Below are 18,516 nucleotides of genomic sequence, written 5' to 3' on the forward strand. Positions count from 1 at the left end.
TATGTGACCTAAAGGAGTTTTTTTTTTAAAAAGGGGGTAATACCAAACGTATTGGTGTGGCAAATAAAATTATATGATAAGTGTAACTACCCTGGAATATAGTTTGTAAACTGAAATAGTAATAGTAAACAGTAATGTTCAAGTTAAAAAAAAAATGTAATTTGGTAATACAACAATTATAATACATATTCTCCTCACATTCTTCCGTGAGTCTACGTAGGGCATTGGTTATAGTGCCTGTATGATGAGAGAAAGGACTATAGTTCAAAAACTCGGAAAATCTATTTTACTTTTTTTTTAAATTTCAGATTGATGGATTATAAAAAATTGTATAACTATACATTTTATTTGTTTATCATATTGCTGTAATATTATTAAATACACATTATCATATTAATATTGAATACTGAACTTATTTAATTAATTTTTGTTTCAGTAAATTCCTAAATAGTTCAGTGTTTTAAATCAAAAATAAGTATAGCTTCTAACGCGTGTACTTAAGTACACACACCTTTTTTGTTCTTACAGGTTGATAACCCCCCTCGCCCCTCCCTGGGACTGCCACTGGCTTCATACATTAAAACTTGACAAGATATGACTGTAAGTACCTGCACATCTCAGAATCACTCTGCGACCAAACTCATCGCGCTCAGGAAGTGGAACCAGATACCTGGAACATGAGAACGTGGGGTCAGTGTCACATTTGAGTGAGAACGACTTGCATAAACATGAACCTAGAATTTTCAAGAAAACATCTAATAAACAGTTGTATTTCAGATGTAGTGATGAGCCAGATCCCAATCTTCTTGAATTCGAACCCCAGAGAGTACCTCGAATATACCCCTTGAATCCAAATTCTATGACTCGAGGGTCGATTCAAGAAATTAATAATATTAATCTTGGTGTTAAAACATTTAACATTTTAAAAGTTTGTTTCACAAAGTAAGTTTCCAGAATCAATACATATGGTAATTTTATTTATATAATTACATGTAATTATATTTATTTAATTGTATTTATTTTATTTATCTAATTATTTATAATATTAAATAATTATATATAATTATTTATAATATTTAATTATATGTAATATTTAAATAATTACATTTTAAAAGGATAGGTATGTTTCTTACATCAGTATCTTGGGGAATGGTAACAAGATTAGGTATGAAGACAAAAATTTACCTAGAATATTTCAAAGGTTATCATATTTGAAATTTAAATTTCACTTTATTTCCTATAATTTTTCTCCAAATCTTTGTCCGCAAATATCAAATCCTTTGAATGCTAAGTACTTAATAGTATTTGAGGGCTTGATTTGGCCATCCCTAGTTCGAATCCTATAGTTCTGTGCTGCTTCTTGTGGTTATGTGAGCACTTGATAACTTTCCTGCTGTGTTGTACCGGTGTGGTTCCGGCGGAGAGTTGTCGGGGGGGAGGGAGGCAGGGGGGTCTCCAGGGTGCCCACAGTTAGTACTTTCCTACTAGATCTAGTACTTTCATAATTTTTTTTAGTGGTCTAGTACATTTACGCTCAGATCTAGTACTTTTTTCTTTAATATAATAATATTACAGTAACTCCAATATGTTTTATTATTAAGAGTAATAATTTTTAAAAACTATGGAATGTATGTGTGTGTGGTGTGATGTTTAAGTTTCAAGCATTGCAATGTCATAATAACTTCCTAAATTGTTAAAAACCATAACAAATTATAATTCAGTACTTTTTTTTTCAAATCTAGTACTTTTTTCTCGCCTAAGTTGGTACAAAATATTTTTTTTTCCTTGTGGACACCCTGTGCGGTGTCGCTAGGACTCATTGCTATGCTCATGTATGTCTGTAGAAGAAAACTACAAAAAAACACAAAAATGACAAAAACACAAATCGCGCCATTGTTGCGGGACGCGGCGCCTGGCGCGCGAGAGTGAGGTTAGGGACGCTCACCCGGCCAGCAGTATCTCCCGCACGACGGGCTCGTCCGCGCTGAGTCCCCGGAACCAGAGCGGGTAGAGCTGCCTCACCGTGAGGTAGCGCTCCAGCATCTCCTGGGCCAGCGGCACGCTGAACTTCTTGGAGCGCAGGAACCGCAGCAGGAACACTGAGTCTGCGACACACGCGCACACACGCCGCTTGTGTTGATCACCACCGAGGACATGTCCAGCTCAAAATAGAAAAGAAAAAAAAATGTGGGGAGGCTTTTATTGGGAGCTCTGCCTTTTTGCAAGAAGGAGGAGGGTCCATTGTGCCGTCAAAAAAAAACAATAACATTAGTTATTAAAAAATACATTTTCGAAATAACAGTTTTGTGAGGATTGGTTAAACAAATTTTTCTCCTAACTACGGCACCTTTCTTTTAATTTTTTTTTTTTTTCTCATTTTTGGAAAGTTGGGCAAAAAATGCCCCTTTTACCCCGTTCCGCTCTCCTATTTATGATTTTAATGAACTGCGCTCCAGTAACTACTTTAGTAAATCAGTGGTTCCGGACATGGAACACCGCAACCGCGGACACGGGGGAAAGTTTCCCCTCGAGGCGACGTGACGTCGGAGCTTTGAATATATATACTGTATAGAAGTCGCCAGCCCAGGTTAAAATTTCTAATACGATTTTTGAGGTAGTTGGTTAATTCACCGCCGCAATCGCCACCATCTCCAGGGCATCGAATTGTGGTGGTCCCTAGCGGACAAGTGTCGAACTCTTCAAACACCCCTTACCCACCCTCCCGCAAACACGCTTTGCCCTCCACCCACCCTCTACCCCACCTCTCATCCCTACAGATTTGTGACGCACAAACTCCCGTTGAACGACCTTGAGCTGCAGTGAATGTTGAATGGGGGGTGCGGGGGAATGACAGCGGGCGACAGTGCTGCGCTCTAACGTGTACATAACAACTTGAGATGATGCAGGGCGTTACGGCAGCGCCCTGCAGCGGTGAAGTTAGTTCCCGAGCTGCTCATCATACGCTCCTGAAAAACGTGGAGTAAATCCTATCCACTCGCGACTTCTATACAGTATATATGTATTCAAAGGTCAGAGCGAGGACACAGGATCGGATTGTTGCCTCACCCGTGCGACACTTCCTGATGGCCGGGTGCCTGAGCACCCAGTCCCTGAGCTGCTGCACCGCGGCGGCCCGAGCCGCCTCGTCCTCCCTCAGCTCGGAGCTGGCGACCCTCCGTGTCTCTTCGTCCAGGCCGCAGCGGTAGCCGTCGTCCTCCGCCGGGAAGAACTTGCTGTCGCAGCCCATCTGCAGCAGGTAGCCGTCGCTGCTGTACCGCCCCTTCTCTCCCGTCCCTCTCAGTGGCGTAGCCAGGATTTGTGTATGGGGGGTGTTCAGAAGCATGCATGCCCCCCCCCCCCCCACGCTCCGTATTAAAGCGGGGAGGGATCCTCGCCCGGAAAAATTTTGATTTTAAGGTGTAAAATAGTGCTATTTTAGCAATTTTTCTGTACTTAAATTTAAATATTGTAATGGTAAAAATTTTTATTTATTTTAATATGAAATTTGTTTCAAAGTGATGAATAAGAAATTAATTAAAGATTATGTGCTAAGGGGAGGGGGGGGTGTTGAACCTCTAAATCTTACCCCCCCCCCCCCCCCCCCCCCTGGCTACGCCCCTGGTTTTCGTGAACTCTTTTTAGTGCCACTCCACGCGTCTTCACTTTGAACTTTGATCTCTATAAATAAAAAATCTTAAATCTCAAACCATAATTTTAATCTCCTAAAGTTCTTCACCGATTGCTTTTTTTTTAATTTCGACACAGCGTTGCGTTTGAATACGCTGCTGTTTTTTTATACAGGTACCTATCTCACACCTGTGACAGGTAAAAAGATAGATAAAAATATAGATAGGTACATATATATAGTGAAATTCATAGAGGGACATATGTAGAGAGGTAGAGATAGAGAGAGATTGAAAGAGGCATAGCAACGCATGTCAGGCATTAGCTAGTACTCTATAAAAAAAAAAGTTAAAACCATAGTTTTGATTACGACTTTCAAGATGTACAAGTCATTAAAATAGAGGCTGTTAGTGTTATATTGTTTTATTGTTGTTATTATTACCCATTATTAAAAGAAAAAATTACAATGAAAAACATTTTAAATTCGTAATTCTAGTGCAGTAAAATTATATATATTACTATTTTTATTTAATTAGGCAATATTAATTTTGAAATGATTTTTATAATTCATCTGTTTCATTTGTTCTTGTTATTTTAGTATCTTTGTCCTTACCATATTTTTTTTTGTGTTGTCCTATGTTCATTATTGTGATTTTCTCTGTACTATATGTATTATCTAAGTACCTGCCTATTAAAGGCTATGACCGTTGGCAGACACTCAAATATTAATACTAAATAAAAATAATTAATGATTTATTATTATTTTTAAATTACAAAATTCCAGACTACATTTTACTGGGAGATTTTTCAGGTATAGTCTTTCCTCCCCATAATTCGCAGTTGGGTCGGCCCAGTGGCGTAGCCAGGATTTGTGTATGGGGGGTGTTCAGAAGCATGCATGCCCCCCCCCCCCCCCCCCCCCCCCACGCTCCGTATTAAAGCGGGGAGGGATCCTCCCCCGGAAAAATTTGGATTTTAAGGTGTAAAATAGTGCTATTTTAGCAGTTTTCGGTACTTAAATTTAAATATTGTAATGGTAAAATTTTTATTAATTTTAATATGAAATTTGTTTGAGTGATGAATAAGAAATTAATTAAAGATTTGGTGCTAAGGGGGGGGTTTGAACCCCTAAAATCCCCCCCTGGCTACGCCACTGGGTCGGCCAGTGGTCTCACTGGAGGTTCCAGGGTGTACAGTAGACTCTGGGGGTGGGGTCAAGGCAGGACCGGATACAGAACTCACTTCTGGGGGTGAATTTGGGGTGGGAGGGAAAGGGGGGCTCATCGGAGTATAAAATACCCCCTCCCCAATAAAACCAGTGGACCAAAGGTGCTGCCTCGGAAAAATTTAAAAATGAAATGAGTAAATACAAGTTTTTTTTTTTTTGCCATATGAATACTTTTTATAGCATTGTACATCTTAAATTTAAACCCAGATGACATTGATAAATCTTACGTTAAAATAAAACTTTACTGATTTCCCGATATTGAGTTTAAATATAACCTGCTCGGAAACAGAAAGCGCCGTACTGAAATGAAAACCTACAGTAACGGGATACTCTGGGCGAACTAAAAACGCCGACAGCGCGGTGCTGCGATCTGGCGGACAAAGTTGACGGCTGAAATCCACCAGAAATAATTCTGAACGCGAGCGACTTAATCGTTGCTGGATTAAATATCCTCCGCTGTGATTTTAAATTCAAGGTATTGGAAGAGAGGCCACAGATTCAAAAGTTCCTCTCAACGAAATTTCAGCAAGAGAAATGTTTTCTCTACAAGAAAAAAAAAAAAAGTAACTCTTCATATAGTATTAATTACGGTGGATTGATAGGATCAAGGCTCTTGTGCAAAACATAGATATGGCTATGAGGATGGTCTACACTTGCTAATAAAATAATTTTATCTTGCAAAGTACCCGGAAACGAAGACGGATTTCATGGAACAGTGTTGCCACAACAGCTCGCAGACGGAGATGGACAACTACGGATTAGTTCGGCATTGTTGAGCTCTTCCGTTCACGTCGCTCCGCGCGACCAACAGAAACAGAGTACCTGACTGCGGTGGTAACCATGTTTGTTTATGTTCTAAATACGTTAAAAATTGTTTCAAGTACAAGGATATCTAGTGTTCTGTTACCACTTTTGTCCTTTGTTTTTATTGTACACATATAATTTCACCAATGTTATTTTTTTGGAACCTTGAAATGCAATCTCGTTGGTTTTATTCAATGCATTACGTTTCCGTGCACTGTGGAAGCAGCAGACGCGATGGTGATAGTGAAATGTTACGGGAGATCCGACTCCGTTTACGTGATCCGTCTCCGTTTTCTTGCCATTTTGTAGATAAGTGTGTGAGAGGCCTGGCCGTCTTGACCAGGGGCGCAACAACTAAATTTCCAAAGGTGGGGGGGGGGGGGGGGGTAATATACCTTTTTATAAAGAATCATCTATCCCCCCTATTGAATCGGGGGGTCCGGAGGTCCTCCCTCGGGAAAATTTGTATTTCAAGGTGGAAAATGGTGCTATTTAAGCAGTTTTACTATCTAAAAATTGATTACACAGCACTTTCTTTGCCCCCGTTTGCCCCCATTTCAAGGTTTTAGAGGGGGGGGGGGGGGGCAAAATACCCTTCCCCTACCCTGTTGTTGCGCCCCTGGTCATAACAGTTCCTACCCGCGCGGAGGAATGGCGTCGTGTACTTGAGCGACTCGTGTGAACTGGGGAACTTTCACGGTCAGCGGCGGGTGTGCGGGCCCCCAAGGTTGGCTGGACTGGCGGGGAAAGGCGGCGGCCCCCTCTCGGAGAAAGTAGTAGTTACTGTCGTCCACTTCCTCGACGCGAGCCTCTTTTCTTGTCTCGGTCGTTCCCCGAACGATACTTTCTCTTTCGTTGCCGCTACGGGATCTCTAGTCCCGCCTGAACATGTGGCTTGCCTGTTGTACATGAGTCGTGACTAGACCACGAGAAAATATCGTCTAAAAAGCTTTCAAAGGCTGGTACAGGCATACCGCTGTGAAATTCGAGCTTAACTGCCCCCCCCCCCCCTATTTTTTTGTGTAAACATCTTAGCTCTCGGTATACGGCATTGTGTTGGAGAAATTTCATGATTGTAACGGAAGTCGCACGGAACGGAAATGTGTAACCACGGTGCTGCCATCGCTGGCGGATGGCGCTAACTAAAATTTCACAAAGCCAAAATGATACTTCATGTTATTAAGTGTTTAATTAATTTGAACAAGATGGGCAGTATTTTAATCAAATTCCATGTCGAACATCAGGTCATAATCCGGGGTTTAGTATGATTTCCAAGTGTTTTTCACCTTCATCAGAGCCGTTTCATTATATAGTTTAAAATGGCGTATTTACGCAAATTGTGTTTTTTTTTCAACTACATTTCTGGATGCGAATGACATGTAGTTTCCGCACCCGCCGCTAGAAATCGCTGCCTTAGCAGCTAGTCGACTATCGAATCATTTGATTAGCAGGCCGAAATTTTAAACTATTTAATGAAACAGCTCCAATAAATGCGGGGGAAAAAAAAAATACTAAACTCCTGCTTTGGACCCGATTTTCAACCAAGAATTTTATTTAAATACTGTCCATCGTGTTAAAATTCACTAAACAATTAATACTACAAAGTTTTCCTCTGGTTTTGTGGAATTTGGTTCGCGCCAACCGCCACAGATGGCAGCACCGTAGATACACATTTCAGTTCCATTCACAAAATTACTCCCACCAAATGCTGTATACCGAGTGATAATATGTCACACATATATATAAAAAAAAAAAAGTTTAACTAAATGTTTAAAGATTAAGAGAACCATGTATTCAGAAACTTATGAATGAATAGACATGAAACGTGGCGTGGAGCGCCAGACGGAGGATATAAATCAAAAGGAAAGAACTGAAATGTGTGGTAATGTTTCCTAACGGTACATTTTAATGTGAAATAACAGAAATAATCTTAAACTGTACAAATGGAAATGAAATAAATCCACATATACGGAAATGAGTCTGAAAACTAATACATCAAAATAACTCGATTCAATATAAATAATATGTTTTGTACCCAAATCTAATTAAATAAATAAAATGAAGTAAAAATACATAAAAAGCATCAAAAGAACCCATTTATAACTAAATAAATGAGCTTTAATAGAAACGAATTTCAATGATTGAATGCATGTATTGTAACGAAATAAATAAAACGAAAGATTGAAATTTGAAATAAATTTTATCTACTTGAACAAATTAATGTGTAATAACCGAAATAATCTGAAACGATACAAATGGTAATGAAATAAATCCACATATCCCGAAATGTGTCGGAAACCTAATACAACAAATAAAATCACTTGATACAAAACAAATTGAATTATTTGTACCTAAATGTAATTAAATAAATAAAATTAAGTAAAATTACATGAAAATGAAACATAAAAAGAACCCATTTACAACGAAATAAGTCGCGGACGGAGAGTAAATGTCTACAGATCTGTGGCGGTCCAGCCAGCATCTCTCGCGGCGCTGCTCGCCACTTTCTCCGGCCCGCGCCGCGCGGAAAGTGTTACGCCTCGGCGTGACGTCACGTGGGAGGAGGAATGACTTGCCTGCGCGAAGGGGCGTGTTCGCTGGGGGGAGGGGGGTATTTCGTCTGCCCCTCTCTCGACACGTGTGTGGGCGCGACCTTTCTCTGCACCGGCGCAAACGTTAGGATTTAGGCCCGTTCCACAACGGCACGTAAACGGAACATTTAAACATTTAACTATCGCTTCTGCAGTTCCCATGATATACGGAAACGTGACAAATGGTAACCAATGAGACTGAATTTCAAGTTTACGCAAAATTAATTTAAGTAAAAAAATTAATATATTATGCTTCGAGATCAAAACAATGACCGAAGTTACAAATATTTTAAAATATAACCACAAAGTAATAATACAACACTAGATATTCTTTTAATTTAAACCATTAAAACGTATTTAGGACATAAACAAATACGGCTACTACTGCAGCCAAGTACTCGGCTTCTATTGGTCGCGAACGGAAGAGCAAACGGAAAAGCTCAACAATGCCGGGCTAATCCTTTACGGGCCCGTCTCCGTCTGCGAGCTATTTTAGAAACTCTGTTCTTTGAGATCCGTCTCCGTTTACGTGATCCGTCTCCGTTTGCGTGTCAATTGTAGAACGGGCCTTTTACGTCGCACGGGTATTATGCGCAGAGCCTTAGGCCTGGTTTATAAACTACGCAAATTCGCAAGAAGGCAAGAAGCAAAATTTTCATGAAGGAAAAAAAAACGTTTTAGGATACATACCGGTTCATAAACTACGCAATGCGCAGTAACGCAACGCAAGTGTTTTCTTAATTTCCAACTTTCTTGCGTTTTGACTTGCGTTTCTGAAGGCCACATATGAAGAAAAGTGTTGCGAAATATTTTAAAGACGCAGACGTTATGTGTTTAGATGCCCAAGATTTTATTTCTTATTATGTACATCATGTTTACAATTGTTAAAATTTTGCACAGTGAATGAAAAAAAAACAATTTTCAATCAAAATATTAACAAATTCTTTTGTGTTCATGATAAATATGAATCTGACCTGTCTGTCCGTGTTGTCCGACAACACCGTCTGATCAGTTTCCCGTAGCAGCGTGCCACTTTCAATTAAAAGTTTCATTTGGTTCACGTGATACTTCATAGAGGGCAGCACGGTAGAATGCTATACGCCTATATTTATCTTTGCTTTTCTCCAGAGATTATTGTAAATCATTGGAATTTCTATTTTTTTTTTTAAATTTAATTAATAGTTTAATATATATTTGGGTTAAACATGTTAGTTTAATGCCTACACACTTTATAAACACGTCAATTTTAATTACATTTTCGGGTACATACTTCATTTTCCGTTTCATAACAAGTTAACGGGAAACAAATAAAACAAGATGTTATCCAAGATGAAAATGGTAAAAACGTTCTATTAAAACGTTTGCTTGGAGATGATTATTTTCGCTCGATTTCACAATTTGCTTGTACTCGTGCTTCACCTTGGCGAATATTGTTCATGATGTCAGTTGCAGATGGTGCTGTCTGACCAGTCTGGCCTGGGAAGTTCAAGTACGCCAACTCTCGTCGGACAGACCAACACAACACCGACTTGGTGACAAGGCCTGCGCGCTGGTGAAAGTTTAATGCGTGACGTCACGCACAGTAGGCCGACCCTACGTCCCTGGGCCGGACCCTTTGCCACCTGAACGAGCGAAACAGTCATCTTGTGCTTGCCTTTGACGCGTTGTCGTGTTGTGATTTCTGTGGCAGTCGGCAGTTGGCGTATATTGTTGGCGGTTCCAAGAACACACAGCTCCGACGTCAGAACCCGGGGTAATTTCCACGAGGATTCAGTTTTACGGGCTTACGAAGATCCCTTCGTACATTTGAGGTTAAATCTTCGTTGAAAAGCCCGCGAATTTACTGTAATTTCCAACAATGCAGGTGTCACGAGCTGGTGTATAGTTCGCCCGACTTAGACGAGGATCGTGGAGTCTGTCACAGAGGTTGACAGAACCCGCAAAATTTTCTAGTGTCCAGTGACTGTGCCACAGTTTATCTGAAGGACCCCGGACCAACGGAAAACCCTCAGCAATAGAAGTATCGAATCAAAAGCTCGCCTAGAACGCGTCTCTTGCACTCCCGACGAACCGGCAGTCCATATTCCGTGTGCCCGCACCTGCCAGTCGAACCAGGGAGTAGCGAGCTGTTCCGAGGATCGATATAGCCGAATCGATTTGTGACCGGAGCTGGGATCACAAGGCAGCCGCTGGAAACATTCTTCCGGAGATCAAGACTGCTTTCTTCGCCCGAGGGCGTTTCCGCAAATCAGTTATGAGGACGACCTCTGGGTAGCCAATCCTCCAGCCGACCCCAACCTGTTTGCACTCGCCCTTACACCCACAGCAGGTCGGCTGCACCCTTCGAGGTCCCCCCCCCCCCCTCCAGTCCCAGCCAGGCGTACCATCATGGCGGAGGTTATCTTACAATCGCAATCAGGAACCAGCTAACCGGATAGCGGACAGCTCCACTGGCGTCTTATCCCAGTCCACCTCATCTCCTGGCAACCTTCAGTGACCCGGACACCCGTGGTCCGGCCGATGCCTATCCGACCTCTCCTAGCGCTCCTGCTGACAGGTGTTGACATCAGGGCCGGATTTAGAGGTCTGGAGGCCTCGGGGCTACAGAGGAGCGGAGGCCCCGTGGCCCCAAATTATTTTCCAAATAAAATGAACAATTTTTTTTTTCAGTCGAGTTTTCCAATAAATAATTTATTGTGAAATCAAGTAGATTCTCTTAGTATAGTATATTCTCTTAGTATTTAAAAACACATAAATATAACCGGAGACAAGAATTATATGAAATTAAATTTTAGTGTTAATGAATATTTCTGTTAATATTTAACAATAATATAATTATGTATGTACAAAGAACTGTAGGTAAAGGTAAATCAGCGAAAAAAGAATATCAAAGGAAAAGATGTTTACTAGTGTTTACTTGTCGGAATTTGAAAGATTTTTTTTTCCGTAGTGAGGGGGGGGGGGGGGGGCCCTCCGTTTTTGGGGGTCCTCCGTTTGTGGAGGCCCCGGGGCTTTCGCCCCGGTTGCCCTCCCCTAAATCCGGCCCTGATTGACATGTCTCTGCAGACGGCAGCTGTACTCACGGGGGAGAAACTCTTCATTGCCGAGACCAAGACATGTTTTCGAAGCAGTTTTGGGCCCACCCGCCAGACAGCAGCTTTCACACTGACGTAGCTACACTGATCGTGAGAAGCAATGCATCCAACTATTACAAGCCGAACAAAAACCAAGTGAAAATCAGTTCACTTTATTTCGCCAGCAAAACATATTTTGTGGCGTGGCGTGCCAGACATAGGCCTACATACTTGATCTCCTACTCATTTATAAAGAACGTGAAATGATATTCTTTTATTACAAAACAGTGTGCTAACAGTTTTAGTCTTCAAGTAGTTAAATTAACATTATAAAGCTAACTATTTGAACCTCCCGTCCGGGTTTTTGTTGCTGGTAGTAATGGGCCAGCCCAACAAAAAGCGCCCCTTGTCACGTGGCTGTGTTCGTTAAATTAACATTATAAAGTTAACTATTTGAAGCACCCGTCCGATGTTTTTGTTTGTTGCTAGTAGTTATGGGCCCACCCAACAGATATAGCCACATTTCGCGCCCCTTGTAATGTGGCTGTACTCGTTAAATCAACATTATAAAGCTAAACTCTCGCCCATTTGCATAGTAGTCTTTTTACTCTGTCCAACTCTTCTTCCAGAACCATCCTTCTGTTTCCTGTAACCAACCTGCTTGTAATTAATGCATGAAATTTTGCATCCCGCATGTAAGTGCCCAGGGTTTTCCCTGTGTCTGTGCAGGTTTTACCTGGGCCCAACTTATCTAGTTTTAACTTAGAATAGTCAGTGAGGGGAGTTAGTCATGGCTAAAAAGTTGCCATGGCTGGCCAATCCCCTCCTAGCACATGATGCATGCTTTCTCTCCTGCATGGTTCATAACCTGCATGCTTAGAGCGCATAGGCTTCGGCCTGAGACGCACTTAGAGTCTTCCCTACCCAGACCCCTCCCAAATACACTTAGTAATTAGTTAGGTTAGGGGGAAAAAAAAACCGTATAAAGCTAAAGCCAACTATTTGAACCACTCGTCCGGTGTTTTTGTTTGTTGCTAGTAGTTGTGGGCCAGCTCAACAGATAGCGCCCCTTGTCACGTGGCTGTATTCGTTAAATTAACATTATAAAGTTAACTATTTGAACCACCCGTCCGGGTGTTTTTGTTTGTTGCTAGTAGTTATGGGCCCACCCAACAGATATAGCCACATTTCGCGCACATTGTCATGTGGCTGTACTCGTTAAATATACATTATAAATCTAACTATTTGAACCTCCCGTCCGGGTTTTTGTTGCTAGTAGTTGGGAAGCCTACAACTCATGTAGTTTCGGTTCCCTGCAAAACTTTCCGAAGATTTCCGAGGTTTTGAGTTTTGGTATTAACGCCACTTCAGCCGCTAAAATCAGAAGTTTCCAATGAAAACAAGCGTGTTGTGACTGACCTAACCTAACCTAACCCAACCCTTCGATATTTTTTTTAATTTCAATTTTTGAGAGAAATTCGAAGTTGCACGAACGTGGTAGGGAACCGAAACTACGTGAGTTGCAGGCTTCCCCTAGTAGTTCTGGGCTCGCTCAACAGATAGCGCCACGTGTCGCGCCGGACGCGGCTGTACTCACGGCGAGCAGACGGTGTCCCAGGAGTATCTGCGCTCGCTCGCCGCCTCGGGGCCCGCCTGGTGCTGCACTGAAGACCCTCGGCGGCGGGACCACGGGCCTTTGGGGGCTCGCGCCGCCGCGGCGGGAGGGGTGGGAGGCGGCCCCGCGCGGCCAATCGAAAGTCCCGGCCATTCTCTCTCTCTCCCTGCTGCTCCGCTGCAGCGCGCCTGACCCAGAAATTGGAAGGAAAACTTTCGGAACGACGACCGCGGCGCCGGGTGGGTGCAAGAACGGCGCAAGTCCCGGCGGCGTCCTCCCCCGGAAGACTCCGAGGGTGAAACCGCTGGGGCGCATGGGCATCTCGCGGCGATTTTTGAAGTGAAAACTTCTTCACAGCCGGTCGGTCAAGTCGAGGCGGTGACGCGAGCGTTAACGAAAAAAATTGGTCGTGTGTAAAGTCGGTTTACGGACGATAGTTTAACGTGACAACGTCATACAAAACATTGGTGAAATGATCGCATACTTTTATGAATAATAATTGAATCATTTTTATCGAATTATCACTATTTTTCATGGATACAAAGGAGGAGTGAAATGAAATCTACAATTTAATTGATAAATTTACTTTTATTTGCACTCATTAATTCAAATATGTTTATTACTTTAACGAAGAGATTATTTTACTATAACTTTTATACATGTTTGCTATTTAACTTCTTCCAATCTGTGTTATTCTGTTAAGGATAGGACGATGATAGGAAAAGTAGGAAACGAATGGGAGTGTTTCAAGTTCAATGAGCCTCGAAAAAGTCAAATCGAAGGTTGTTCCAATCGAGTGGAAGAGAGATAGATGCGGCTCAAGTGTACAATGAGCGTAACGGGACACAACGTAACGGGACAATGTGCGTAGCGGGACACTTTCGTGCGTGCAGCCGGCGTTCATCGATTTATTAGACGTTGTCACGTCAAAAGAAAAGCGCAATGCTCGTAGGGTAACTAAAAGTGCAACGAAAGTTTGTGTTTCATATTTCAGCTTGTCGAATCACTTTCCGAAAACACAAGATGGCAGCAGTAGAGCTCGATGGCATGTCTGCAGTATAGCGCAGTTGGTAGGCCTACTCGTTCGTTGTCCACGTGTTTCAAATGTTTATGCACCCAAGAATTTCCAATCCCTCTATCTGCGAAGTTTCACTGGTAACGTGCCTGCTAGTCAAACTTTTTTTTTTTTTGTAAATTATAAACTTACAGACATTTACATGAATACAACTGTATCACTAGAAAATACCGTGATAATCGGTTCGGATAATTACTCGGGCATTTATTATTTGTGTTGTCCCAGCACTCCTAACTAATAGTTAAAGTTGTTTGTAAACCGTTCCTTGGATAGCTTTCCAGTATTAACTGCGCATATAATATGCAAAATATCACAAAATAAAGTCGAATTGTTGAATATTCGATTATCTCTTCCACGGTAAAAAAAAAAAAAAAATTTAATACTGCACCAATTTTCGAAAGTAATATTCGGTATTATCTCGAAAACGTATTTCGTATATGCAGAAATAACCATAGCCATGTGCTTAACAAAGTTACAGTATCTTTCTTGTAGTGTTACGAACTATTTCTTGGCAAATGAATCTTTCGTAAAAGTACAGAAAATATTTTTTTCTGAACACACTATTTTTTTTTTTGATTACGCCTCGTCGCGTCGGCAGCAAGATCATTAGTAGAAACCTGCAAAATTTTCGTTTTTATTTCGGAATAGACTATAGACTAGACTGTTTGCAAATGTTAGTGACCTCGGTAATTGGTCAATCGTAGGGTTCTCTTATCCACCCTATATGACCCTGACTATATAAACCGGAGACGTATCTCACGGAACAGAGTTTCCACGTTAGCACGCAGACGGAAACGGACCCGTACGTGTTAGTTCGGCAATGCTGAGCTCTTCCGTTTACGTTGCTCCGTGCGACCAATAGAAGCTTGAGTATTTGGCTGCGGGTGGTAGCCATGTTTGTTTATGTTCTAAATACGTTTTAAAAAATTGTTTCAAGTTCAAGCATATCTAGTGTTCTATTTTGACTTTGTGTTTTATCTTTACTACACGTATAAATTCTGATCACGCTATGGTCTTGAAGCATAATATATATTATTGTAATTATTTAATACAGTAGAGTCCCGCTAATCCTAACCCCGCTAATCCGAAAATCCGCCTAATCCGAACAGGGCTAGTACGAAAAAAGAAATATTTTTATAACAATTATGAACCTTGAAAAGCAAAGAAAAACAAGTTCTTTTTCAAGTAATGTCATACGTTTATTAATATATACATAAGAAAATTATGATTTATCTATTTCTCCTTCAACTAAAAAGAAAAAAAAATATGATTATGTACATAGTACTTAAATATTTACGTATTTATATTATGCTAAATACGCTAAATAATAAAGGTGTGTTTTGTGTCTGATCTTTAATATTTGATACATCAGATGTTAAATAGCCCACGCCTCATAAAGACCATAAATGGCATTACACAAGAAAATTCCGCCTAATCCGAATTTTCGCTAATCCGAACAGGGTTCGGTCCCAATTAGTTCGGATTAGCGGGACTCTACTGTATTTCGAAATGCCATCTCATTGGCAGGGCCGGATTTAGAGGTCTGGAGGCCTCGGGGCAACAGAGGAGCGGAGGCCGTCTGGCCCCAAATTATTTTACAAATAAAATGAACTATTTTTTTTTTCAGTCGAGTTTTCCAATAAATAAATTATTGTGAAATCAAGTAGATTGTCTTAGTATTTAAAAAACATACATAAATATAATCGGAGACAAGAATTATATGAAATTAAATTTTAGTGTTAATGAATATTTCTGTTAATATTTAACAATAATATAATCATGCATGTACAAAGTACTGTAGGTAAAGGTAAAACAGCGAAAAAAGAATATCAAAGGATTTGTGGGGGCCCTCCGTTTGTGGAGGCCCCGGGCTTTCGCCTCGGTTGCCCTCCCCTAAATCCGGCCCTGCTCATTGGTTACCAAATGTTACGTTTCCGTGTACTGTGGAAGCGGCAGAGACGCCATGGTGAAATGTTCTCGGAGATCCGTCTCCGTCTCCGTTTACGTGATCCGTGTCTCCGTTTCCGTGCCATGCCACGGAAACGGAAACGGATCTCACGGGATATTTCACTGTCGCGTCTGCTGCTTCTGCGGTGCTCGGAAACGTAACAAGTGGCAACCGACGAGATTGCATTTCAAGGTTACGAAACAACTTTATTATGCTGTTTCCCCATCTCGCCCGGCGTCTGTCATAAACGACACAGTTAAAACAATTTGATTGAATTTTTTTTTTACGTGACAACGTCTAATAAATCGATGAACTCCGGCTGCACGCACGAAAAAGTGTCCTGTTACGCTGTGTCCCGTTACGCTAATTGTACGCTTGCGCCGCATCTCTCTTCCACTCGACTGTTTATAAAGTGAAGTGAAAAGTTAATGTGGTTTTCATTGCTTATTACAACAACAATTTCGGCAATAAAGGTTAATTATTCTTGCATTTTAAAAATCTGTTTACTGGTATAATTTCAAGTATTTATTCTTTTATTATTAAAATAAAAATGATTCTATTTTATTCATAAAGTATGCAATCATTTCATCAATGTTTTGTTATGACCTTGTCACGTTAAACTATCGTCCGTAAACCGACTTTACAGGCAATCAATTTTTTATTTTTTCCCTTACGAAATACGCAAAACGAGAGGTGTTTTTGCACGTGGCAAGCGGCCAAATGGCCTACAGAGCTTCGCGGTTCCTCGACGTGTTTTCAGGCAAACACTGATTCCTGAGAGCCTTGCTACATTTGCACTATTTCCAGAAGCGAGAAACCTCAGCGGCACACCTGGAGAATATGTAATAAACCCCAGAGTTTTCCCCGGGGGACTTTTAAAAATAAACACCCTTTCAAACAACGTTAAAAAAATATATTTAAAAAAATATATTTAAAAAAATACCTGGAACTTAAATTTCGACGATGCTTTTGTTAATTTATCTTGAGAAATTCTGACATTATTTCCTGTTTGATTTGTACTCGGATTCGTTTTATAAATGCTAACGATAAAATTCTGGTGTTATCGCCATTTCATGAAGCAATTAAATTTTAAGAACATTTTTTTAAATTTAAAATTACAAACAATTACTTGCAAGGTATTGACCAACACTAAATTGCGTGCTGAGAACAATTGAAGTCTTAATATTTCCATAATGTCTGTGGGTTGTTTGTGTGTGTGTGTGTATATATATTTCCTGTTGGCAACACTGTAAAACATCGATACTGTGTTGGAATAGTGTTTTCACAAATCTCAAACGTAATTTCATTGCATTTTTTTCTTAGCGCAAAGACTTAAGTATCTACCATCGGAAGGGTTTACATTTACAACTACAATATATATATATATATTTTTTTTTTTTCAAAACAAAATTTGGCATACAAGTGAAATAGAAGTGTAAAGGGCTGGGGCGGAGCCCCGGGAGCCGCCCTCGGCCGCCACGATGAACTCTCTCCACGTCCTTGCTGCCAACTTCCAGCATGACTGCACGCGATTTGGGTGATCTGAAGTTGGTAATGCTGTTACCACGCTTTTGGCGTCTTGTCCGTGTAGGCGTCTCAAAACTATACGCATGGTCCAATGAGAACGTAGTTTAAAAAGTGTGTGATGGCCATGCAGTCCAGTCTCACTGCAAAAAAAAAAAAAAAAAAAAAGCAACGCGAAAGAGTTATTTGAAGCGGAGTTTTCCTGTTGGCAACACTGTAAAACATCGTTACTGTGTTGCAACGGTGTATTCATCAATCTCAAACGTAATTTTTTTTATTTTTTTTTTCTCTCTTAGCGCAAAGGTTAAAGTGCTATCGAAAGCGTTTAAATTTACAACTACGACGAAAGATAAAATACGCCCCCCCCCCCTTTTTTTTTCATTAAGTGTAAATCTACACATTATGCGATGGCTGTGTAGTTCAGTTTGAACAAAATAACAGTTATCTCTCACGTACGAGTAGTTTTAAGAAAGTCGTCGGTGGTTACTTGCGGACACTCGGTCGTGGTAAAAAAATACTCATCGAAGTTAGTACTTCACACTAAATTAGGCGTGTTTATAAACTATCCTGCAGTACTAATTTAGGATTATAAGTTTTAAATTTTTCTCAAATTAAAATGTTACTTAATAATTAAGTTATTGCAATTAAATATGTACGTTTTGTTGGGCTAATGAAGCATTAGGATGTAATTAAACATTTGTTTTAATATATCATTGTGAATCACTTAATTTTTCTGTCAAATGTTAATTATTTTTTTGTGTAAACTTAAATTAACTTTACAATGAAGAGGGAAGAGCAGTAAGTGGGGTAATTTTCTTAATGACAATTTCAAGAAAAAAAATAAAAATTAATAACTGAACTATAGCGTCTCCACTGAGTTATTTTTTGTCGCACAATACCCTAGGGAGGTGTAAAGTTGTACGACGCTATTTTTGTAGACACTTCTGATAAGCACATCTGAAAGCCTATGTGTGTAAACAATTTTCACTGGTTTGTACCTATCTAGCTTTGTTTAGCTATAAATTTAGCTCAA

The 18,516-nt window shown here is 40.5% G+C and overlaps 1 protein-coding gene across 1 annotated transcript in view; it reads right to left on the reverse strand.

Moving 5' to 3' along the window:
- Positions 1-12,979, reverse strand: part of LOC134539629 (uncharacterized) — a 19,223-nt gene extending 6,244 nt beyond the window's left edge. The window contains exons 1-4 of the mRNA XM_063381814.1: positions 12,919-12,979; positions 3,067-3,247; positions 1,946-2,105; positions 590-670 (exon numbers count right to left, since the gene is read on the reverse strand). Of these exons, the coding sequence (XP_063237884.1) occupies positions 590-670; positions 1,946-2,105; positions 3,067-3,247 (422 nt within the window). The 5' untranslated portion in view covers positions 12,919-12,979. The remainder of the gene's footprint in view (positions 1-589; positions 671-1,945; positions 2,106-3,066; positions 3,248-12,918) is intronic.
- Positions 12,980-18,516: the final 5,537 nt, after the last annotated feature.

Source organism: Bacillus rossius, chromosome 15 (genome assembly GCF_032445375.1).
Source record: "Bacillus rossius redtenbacheri isolate Brsri chromosome 15, Brsri_v3, whole genome shotgun sequence".
Classification (NCBI taxonomy): Eukaryota; Metazoa; Arthropoda; class Insecta; order Phasmatodea; family Bacillidae; genus Bacillus; species Bacillus rossius.